The sequence below is a fragment of the Hipposideros armiger genome, unplaced genomic scaffold, assembly GCF_001890085.2.
Source record: "Hipposideros armiger isolate ML-2016 unplaced genomic scaffold, ASM189008v1 scaffold_48, whole genome shotgun sequence".
Classification (NCBI taxonomy): Eukaryota; Metazoa; Chordata; class Mammalia; order Chiroptera; family Hipposideridae; genus Hipposideros; species Hipposideros armiger.
In genome coordinates, this window is record NW_017731398.1 from 3,307,456 (window position 1) to 3,317,241 (window position 9,786).

Here is a 9,786-nt window from a genome sequence, read left to right on the forward strand (position 1 = left end):
CGCGCGCGCGCGCGCGCGCGCGCGGGGAGGACCCCCCCTGCGGGTCATGGAGCGAGGGACGCGGGTGTCCTGCGGCTCGGACTGCTCCCCTGACTCCCCTGACCCTTGGGGTTCCTTTCCCCAAACCCCATTTGTCATGCATGGAGGTGCTGGGCCATCGACTGAGACGAAAATCAATGGAGGTGGGGGAAGAGTTGGAATGAACCTCAAAACATTCGGTGTCTCTGCTGCTTTCTGAACTGCCCCTTGTGGGGACAGGACGGTCACGGCCGTAACTGGCTGTTTCTGCAGGTATAGCAACAGCCTCACCTGGCTAGCATGTCCCCGGGTCTGTGAGAGTCAAGACAAGGGCCCCCAGGCCCAGCCGCACCATCCCTAGCCCCACAAGCACTGGACACTCCACCGGTCACTAGGTGTCCTTGGTGGTTACTCCAGGCTGGTTCCCGGCCAGGATTTTGAAGTGGTCTTCACCAGGAAGGATTTCTTAACAGTGACTCCAACCCACTGGCATCCTGGCACTCACCTTGAAGTGGTTTTTGCAAGGCTTACTTGGTGCCTTGAACCTGGGTGTGCTCGGGTGCCAAATGCACTTCCTTTTTCCTCCTGATCTGGCAGCTGAATTCCCTTTCAGGAACTGACAGGAGATACCCTTTCTGGACTGCCAGCAGGGCCTCTGCACTCAGGGAGGCTGGCAGCGTCACCGCCCCGGACCTGTTGTTGTAAGTCACGGGTGTCCTGAGAAGAATTTTACCTTTCATTGTGGCATCCGCAGAAGGAGCATTTTTCAGTAAATGTACCCATACTGACCTCGGTAACCTTCATGGCCCTGGATTTCAAAGACCATTTCTTCACTAAAATTAATTTTCAGATATCTTTGAACTATCCCCAAACTGGGTAACAGAGAACCTGGTTAGCAAACCCCGTTCAGACTAAAATAGTTCTTAGTCTATTTTAAAGGGATGCCCACTTGCTGACGTTTCACCTAAAACCAAAGATTTTGGTCTCACGAGATTGGGTTTCCTTCTTTAAAAAGGATTATAAATTGCTGTGAGGAAATAAGTATAGCCCTTATTTCGTGCCCTCACCGTTTATTTATGTAATGTTTTTTATGCTCACAGCATCCAAGATGTTAGATCTTTCGGGCAAGAGCTACAAAGATGCGTTAGACAGTCCCTGCTCGCTCATGTACCTTCCAACCTAATTAGGAGAAGAGTCAGAACAGTTCTCCACGTGCCTTAAGAAAAACTAAAAATGATATTTCTGTGGAGCTAAGGCGATAGCCAAGTGTGTTACCCCCCCAATCTAATTCAGAGTGAGAACAGAATTTGGGGGACTGCCACGCCCCCCCCCCGACTCTTTCTCAAATGCCACTTCTCTCACCTGTCTCGATAGAACTCAGATAGCACGTGGTTCATGGAAGGGTCTCAGGTAGGTGCAGCTGATGGAAAAGATAGGTTTTATGTTCCAGACAGCCTGTGGCAGTGTTAACACTGTTAGGAAAATCAAAAAGCCAGATATCTGTGGAGTGGCACGCAGTTTACTACCAATAAATAAGTAACTAACTAAAAGCTAGGCTTTTTTTCTGCTCCTCTGAGAGGCACGCAGAGGTGAGCTGAAAGAACAGTTATTCCCCCAGGCAGATGCACTGGTCCGGGTCTGTGTGAATATTAAACTGAGACCCTAAATCTGTGTGCCACAGAGCCTTCCTCTCCTCGTGCCAGGCATAACCCCGGGAAAGCAGTGTGACCCACTGACGCGAAAAGATGTGCTGCCCCTGGGCTCAGCCTCCCCAGGCCTAAGGGGTCAACACCTCAGCTCACCTCTAACATATCCATAAGTAATATGGCAGCGGGCCTTGGTGGACTGGTTGGAAAACTGGAACACGCAGCACAGAAGGAATAAATGTGCCCTATAAAATACGAAAAGTCAGAGATTACTAGCTGTTCACTTTGAGCTTGAAGAATTCTGTGTGGCTCCTCACATCCTGGTAGAGAAAGGTCTAACTTTGAGTTTGGGTCAACAAACGTATTTACTAGGTACTTCCCATGAGTCGGTCACCGAGTGGCCGTGGGGAATGCAAAGGTGGCTGAGGCACAGCCCTGCTGCCCACGGCAAGCTCACTGTGGGGTCTGCTACTCGGAGTAACGACCCCACCAAGCCAGCCAGGACTGGTAACCACACGAGTGCCAGGAGAGAACACGCATCGTTCTGCATTATTTTATTTTTATTTTTAAAAAGATTTTATTGGGGAATTGGGGGAGGGGAACAGTGTTGAGGAATTGGGGAAGGGAACCAGCCAAGTTGTTCTTCAGTCTTTGTTGTGGAGGGTGCCAGTGGCCATCTGGCTTCCCGTTGGCAGCTCGTGGCCTCTAAGCTCAAGGTGCTGTGTTCAATCTTAGTTGCAGGTGCATGTAGCCACTGTCCCATGCGGGAGTCGAACCAGTGGCCTTGTTGTTAAGAGCGCACGCTCTATCCACTGAGCCATCCGGGCGGCAGCTCAGCTCAAGGTGCCGAGTTTAGTCTTAGTTGTCAACGCGTGTAGCCCACCATGGAACAGGCAATCTTGTTGTTACACCAGCTGAGTCACGGTGCCCCTATTGGCAGCTCAGCAACAGCTTAGCTTGGGCACAGCATCACTGGCCCATGTGGGAATCGAACCGGCGGCCCTGTTGCTCAGAGCTCGCATTCTTAAGCCAACTCTTAACCAACTGAGCCACTCGGCCTGCCCCCGGTCTCCATTATTTAATGACTGCCCTCTACATGTGGACCTTTGCCTCCATCTTAGTCTGCCTGATGTGGAGTCCTCAGTTTATACAGGCAACACTGTGTCAGCCGTGTATGAATGACCCGTTTATTAACCAAACGAGAAGGGCATTCATGCTTAAAAATGGAATCCGCTTGTCTAGACGGAAGGGAAGAGAGAAATCCAAGACCCATTTCCCTGTTTTACTTGTTCTTTCTTTCTTTTTTACCTTAGGACTGGACGCTCCGTGAAAGCAAGGATCATGCCTATTTCGGCCACCACTGTTGCCCTGGCCTAGAGAAGATGCTCAGTAAGTACTAATTAAATGGATAAAGGATGAATGAACGATTTGGTGAGTGCATCAAGAGACCAAGCCTGTTCCTGCTGGTCTGGGCAGTGTTGCTGGAGCATGGGCTTTGAGGGAGATGCAGGGGGCCAGTAGTCTGTCCACGTCCTCTGGCTAAGGAGCGGTGGCGTTCTCTTATTAACACAGCGCAGGCTTTGTTCTGGGTGACGATGCTCCCCGTTAACCTGTGCCATCGCCCAGCCTCCCCTGCTGTGAGGATGACGACGTGACACGGTCCGGTCACTGGTGTCTGGGTGGAGAACTTTGGGGAGCTTCTGGAAAGATGAACAGGGCCAGACTCATCTGTAACATTTCCCTTTGTTCCCGCTTGGGATGCAGGCATTGCTATTAGAGCTACGGCAGCCTCCTTGCGACCCTGAGGGTGAATTTCATAGTTGAAGATGGTGGAGGCAAGAGTCTCGATCCTTTGTGGCCTTGCTAAGGAGCTGTCCAGCTCTGCCTTTGTCTGGGCTCCTTGTTACGTGAGGAAAGTAAGTCCCTTCATGTCATCGCAGTATTTTGTTACCTGTAGCCTAATGCAACAATTAGGAATGCGATTCAGGAATTCCAATATGCTTTCTCAAAAGGACAAAGACTATGTTTGGTCAACAGTTATGCCCACATCCTGCTTCCTTCCCCCCAGAAAAATACTCAAGCATGACTAAAAGTGGGACAGATTTTGGAGGAGCAATCTATTAAACTAACACATCGGAAACGTGAAGAAAATAAAAGCTTACAATTTGGAAAATAGTATAAATGGCATTTTGAGGCTATTCCAGGGATCTGTGCCAGTGTTAATTAAGAGCAAGGGGCCTTTCGTTCAACTAAGAGCTTTTGGGAGCCGCATAGCTTTTCCCAGAAACTTTTCTCAGCCTGAGGGCTCTTATCAAAACTGTTGTAAATGAGATCGGTGGAACCCCGCCGGGAAAACGAAGGGGTCCACAAAATGCTGACTTCATGAGCACTGCAGAGGTAAGGATTGCCAGGATGAAAACAGCAGCCCTCACAGGTCTGCTTTCACAGTTCCATCCAGTGCATGGATGATTACGTGCTCCAAGCTGCTTCTCACCAGTCTCATCCTATCATCCATTCATGGATTCTAGACAGGAGGCCCAGCGTCCCTGAATTGATTACAGAATTTTGCAAGTGACTTGAAAATAGGGACTGTATCCCCCTGGAGCGTTATGTCATAGGAACTCAAACGTATTTGTCAATGAATTGGAATTCCATTTTTGATCATTTCTAATTGCTTTTTTTTTTAATGTGCAAAGATGTAATAGTTAAACTCAGTTAAATAGGTAAAATTTCAACGTAGAAAGTGGGAAAGAACAGCCTCTGATATGCTGAGCTTCCAAATTTAATTTTAAGGTGATAATTAATGAACACGATCACAGCATCAATTTTAAGGATTCCCCCCCCCTCCCAGAATTTTGGATAGTTGCACATTGAAATATTGCACATGAGTGATTCCTCAGTAGTGTTATTCCAGGGTAGTTGCAATAACAAATATTAACTACGTACTCCAAAAAGCAGTAATGCCGACGTAAGACCAGACAGAACCAGCCATGTCTGCGTATTTCACAGATGATTAAGTTGGTATTTTCAATCAGTAGGGATGGTACTGAACTCACTACCTGGGTGGAGAAGAATGCGGTTTAGAGAAATGTGATGGTGAATAGAACAGATACATGACTAGGCGTTGTTTTCGGAACAGGCGTTTCTTTTATAAGACAGAGGAGACTTGGCACTTTTGCGGGCAGGGGGAAGGGTACAGTGAGAGGGAACAGGAGACTCAGGAGGGGCTGCATAATGGAGCAAGGGTGGTAGAGAATGAAAAGCACAGAGAGAAGGCCAGGCTGGACCACAGACAGCATTTCAGCTGCAGGGTCAGCTGTAAATGAGAGGAAAGTGCAGCCGTGAGCAGGGTGAGGTCCTGAGCATGGAAGCTGGAGGCGGCCACGGGCTGGCCAGTAGATAGGCCAGGTGCTTATCCACTGAGAGTACGTGGTGGGAGCAAGGCTTGGATGGGCTGTCAAGGAAATCCAGGAGTGTGACAACGTGTGACCATAGGCTGAGCAGCAGCGAGGGCCCTGTGGAGGTTCCGGAAAGCCATTCGTGGGACAAGAACTTGGCTGAGTGATGCTGACACTTACAGAACCAGCCTGCTGAGCTTGATCGAACACTGGACGTCAGTAGGTAATCTCAGGGCGGGTTGTTCTTTAAAATTACTCATCCGATGAGATAAAGCATAATGTTCACATGAAATTGGAAGAAGGAGAAGGAGAAACACCCACTACACAATTTAACACTCAGCTGGTTTCATATTCAGTGGGGAAAAAAAATTAAAAAATAAACAACCGGTTTCTAACAAATCCAGCCCTATTTTGAAGTAACTTCCAGATCTACAACCACCTCGGTCGGGGACGAGATTTACCACTTACCATGATAGAGTGAAATGGTGGCGGGTTGGGAGAGGCAGTTGGGTCCTCTGTGAGTCAGATACAGAGTGACACAGGGAGTTCACTTCTGTATGGACTTTGCCGTAGATTTTGGGAATGACTGAGAACTGTGTCTCTACATACCTAACTATGCCTTTCAAACGGGCTGTGACTCAAACAGCTGCCTGTGATGATTGGATCGGCCGTTCTGTGGGCTCTGCCAATCAGGACGGTAATACTATGCATTCACAAACAGGCTGTCAGAACCTCTGTGATCAGGACCCATGCAGGCTCAAGCTGGGGGGCAATCAGAGTGGGTTTCTCTATGAGGAACCTCAGATTCGGACACCGCCCCCTTCCCTGCCCCAAGCTGCCCTGTCCAGCCCAGAGAGGTGGAAGTACCAGAAGAGGTGAAGGTCCCGTGAGACTCAGAGGAGGAGGAACAAGGAAACCAGAGTTAGCTCAGCTCGAAAGGCAACAGCAGCCCCATGGCAGCCCTGGGCTGACGGAAGGGTGGCTGTCAGGGCTGCAGAGGCTCCACTGACCTGGCACGTCCAGGCCTTGGACCTCTGCACAAACAGTGTCCCTCTGCCTTTAGTCCAGGACTCAGCGTCCCACTGACCTGCCCAAGCCCACCCAGCAGGCCTTAGCGTTGGCATGAATGCTGCACCACCGCTGACCTGCCCAAGTGACCTGGGACGGAAACACTGAGGTGCTGCCGTTGGACACACGTCCATGCCTTGTTTCTCCATCCGGAAGATCCGTATTTCGAAAGATTTAAATTAAGGCAACCCACACACAATATGATTAAAGAACACTGTGGAAATGTCAAATGCTATAAATACGGACGGTGTCGGGGCAGCCGAGAAGCAGCCTGGAAGCCGGGTCCCTTCCCTCATCCCTTGTGGCACCTATCCTGATTGTCACACGCGTACAGAGGAATCCATAAAAATCATGGGTGGCTGAGAAACTCCACTGTATTTTGAAAATACTTCTTCAAATACTGTCTGAAAGTCTCATGAGAGGAAGCTTATTTTGTTCTCTTAAGTAATCGCTACTAAAGGAATCGCTCCTCTGTCCAACTCGAAAGCCACATATGATTAGAAAAATAATGTGAAAACTATCTTGCCCTTTGCTGTGTCAAATGAGGAGAAAGGAGAGATTTAAAAATATACATATATAGATCCTTAAAATCTGTGACTGGAGAGAGGGAAGTCTGAACAAATTCACTTCAGATGCCAAAGTCTTTAAGAAACGAGGACCAAAAGGATGATGTAAAGACGGTGTAATTTGGATGGAAGGGGTTTCAAGAGAGACTCTCTTCTCTGTGAGCCTTCACGAGTTTTACCTTGCCAGCCTCCAGCCCAGGCAAACACAAGTCCCTGTGTCTTTTGCTCCTTGTCACGGGCGGCCGCACATTCCTAGGATAAAGCAAACCACAGTATGCAACGTCAAGCATGCCCTCAATCGACCCATGACTCTTCTTACTCATTCCTTGCTGATGTCCGGTCCCCACTCCAGCCACACCTGAATATCGCATGCAACCCAGAGCCACCAATCCGGACAGGTGGCGACAGGCTGGGGCACGCTCGGAGGCTGAGCTCTCAACCCCTGCCTTCTGAGGAATTCCTAAGGAACCTTTGCTTTTGAGTCTGAAGCACCTGAGAGCCGGTTTCAGAAGTCCGATGGTCCTCCAGCAGGCCCCAAGGAATGGAATTTGGATGAGCGGCCAGGAGCTGCAGAGAGCAGGACGCAGGGGTCGGTCTAAGGACAAACTGGCTAAGAGCTCTGCAGAAGTGAAATGGGTTGTGTCCTGAAAGGATCAGTTCCCCGTGCCGGGGGCTGATCATATCAAAGTCTCATCTTCAGTAGGTAACTAGCTCAGCTCGAGTTTGGGGACCCCTGGTAATTGAGAGAGCCCGTTTTGTGTTGCAGCTTTCCAGCGGATTAGGACATCAACTCATTACTTTCGGTGCAAGGGATACACTGTTGAAACTGGGTTTCCCTGTGTGGGATTGGAAGTGTCCTTGTCAAGGGGTGTGTAAGACAGCACATAGGAGTGAGTGTGTGCTGCTGGGCAAGTCGGAGGGGGCTAGTGCAGAGGTGGGCTGAAGCTCGCTCTGGCAGAATCCAGCCACAGTGCGTAGAGGCAGCAGCGTATGCGAGCTACAGAAGCAGAAGCGCACACGGCCCAGTGGCTACAGGTGGCAGAGCTTTAGCAGCAGCTGAAGACCTGATTTTGAATGGCCTTGATGCTGGGTGGTTGTCCTGGGATAGCGAGGCAGAGAGAAGTGTTTACACTGGTGTCGGAGGGACTCGTGAAGTGTTGGGTCGGACAGTATGGGCTCTGCAGCCAGGGGTCCGAGCGGAGCTGGGAACAGGGTGCAGGCAATCATTTCAGAGGTAGAATCGACAGAACAGAGACTCAGGGATTGTGAGAAAGCAGAACGGGTTAAATATGACTCAGAAATTTCTGTCTGGAGCCACTGAGTGGAGGAGGAATACGCTGCAAAGAGTTGGTTCAGCATTTGATTTTGAACGTATCAGTTTAGAGGCAGGGGAGAGAAAGAGGCTGGTAACAAAAGCCAGGGGTCAGTATGCAGTGGCTCCCCTACCCGGGACCCCTTTTTTTCCTGGAAACAGAACCCCCTTTTCTGGGAGTATTTCCCTACCCCATGGTTCCAACTATGAGGCTCTCATCACCTGGTCACTGTTACTAGATCCAGAGAAAATATTGAGACAGGCGACCAGAAATCATTCGCAGGGATTTCTTTTTTTTTTAAGTTAAACAAAATTTCCAACATATATAAAAACAGACAGAATAGCGTAAGGAAACCCCTGTACTTCAACAATGATCAATTCAAGGCTAATTTTGTTTCAGCGCTCCCTCTATCTACGTCCTCCCCTCCCCCATAGTCCTTTGAAGCAAATCGCAGACATTTTCGAATTCACCGTGTGGTATTGTAATGTCAATAAATGACAGGAATCTGGGCAGTCACGTTTCTGTCATGTTGAGCAAGTCAGTTTAACCTAAGAGAGGATGAAACAGACCTCAGGAAAAATGAGAAAGGGTCTTGGTGGCTTTTGAGCCTGCCTTTCCTGATATTCCAGAGGTGGTTCAACCTGTAGCTTCCATGAGCCCCGATCTCCCTTCCTGCCTAACCAGTTTGGGCTTCTGTCCTTTTCAACCACGCGACCTGAGACACCCCAGCATTCGCCTAGTGACGGAGGCCGTGCCTGGGAGTGTGTCCTCTCCTGTAAAAACAGCTTCCCGCCTCCCCCAACTGCAAATCCTTTCCTCATGCTGGTAGCAGGAAGCGGCCTCTCCCATCCCTGAGTCACAGGGCGTTTTATAGAGCACCCTCATTCCATGGCTCGCACCCTCTTTTGTTCTGAGCTATGTGGGTACAGGAGTTTGCTGCAAACAGTAAGCCTGCTGCAAACAGGACCTACCCCTGATCTCTGGCTCTCCTCCTCCACCCCCAACATCACACACAGCGTAAGTTCTCCATAAGACGGCTGACAGAGGAAAAAAAAAAAAGTTTCATTTCGTTAAGCCAAGGTTCGGTACCATGTAAAGCTTGAGGGAAATGGATAGAAAGAGATTTAAGACTGTTTCTCTAGAGCCTTTTCAAGGCAAGTCTGTGCAACAAAGAGGGACTTGGTAATAACCATTGAGAACCCCGGTCCTAATAAAACCGAGGAAAACAGCATTACGGTGACGTCATGTTGATGTAATGAAAAGTAAAGGCTGCCAACCTGAAGCCACAGCTCCTTTTCAACAGCTCCCCATCATGACAACGTACTGGGATATTTGCTTCCACGTAAAAGCAGGATGGTGTGTTTTATGTCACGTTCGTGTGTGCTGGACTCACCTGGGGATGCTGTTACGTGGTCAATTCTGCTTCAGCAGGTCCGGCCAAGGTCGGAGATGATGCCTTTCGGACGCCCAAGCTGCCGGGTCATGGACCGCACGTTAGGTTTATACTAGTGGTGCCCCCTCGCAGCTCCCTGCTGAAACCACCACCTACGTCCCACCCCCAGACACTGTGCCTTGCCTCACCTGGGGTGTGGCCTGGGCTTTGGACATTCTGAAACATCCTCAGGTGACCTGAGTGTGCAGATGAGTGTGGGAACCCCACTCTGGTCAATGCAAAATTAGGTTCAAACACGCTGAGTCTGCGTTTCCTCTCCCTTCTGTCCGGCTGGGTTATCTCGGGCAAATCAGGTGCCTGTCTGTCAGTTTCTGAAACTTCTGG

The 9,786-nt window shown here is 49.5% G+C and overlaps 1 protein-coding gene and 1 long non-coding RNA gene across 2 annotated transcripts in view; one reads left to right on the forward strand and one right to left on the reverse strand.

Annotated features, from left to right (window-relative positions):
• The window catches only part of LOC109381466 (protein ABHD17C), a 34,838-nt gene extending 33,408 nt beyond the window's left edge, over window positions 1-1,430 (reverse strand). The window contains exon 1 of the mRNA XM_019640146.1: window positions 1,381-1,430. Within this exon, the coding sequence (XP_019495691.1) occupies window positions 1,381-1,415 (35 nt within the window). The 5' untranslated portion in view covers window positions 1,416-1,430. The remainder of the gene's footprint in view (window positions 1-1,380) is intronic.
• On the forward strand, window positions 525-9,381 carry LOC109381467 (uncharacterized). The gene is made up of 3 exons (XR_002123752.1): window positions 525-719; window positions 2,978-3,053; window positions 3,429-9,381. It is a non-coding gene; the product is annotated as an uncharacterized LOC109381467 (long non-coding RNA).
• The last annotated feature ends 405 nt before the right edge of the window (window positions 9,382-9,786 follow it).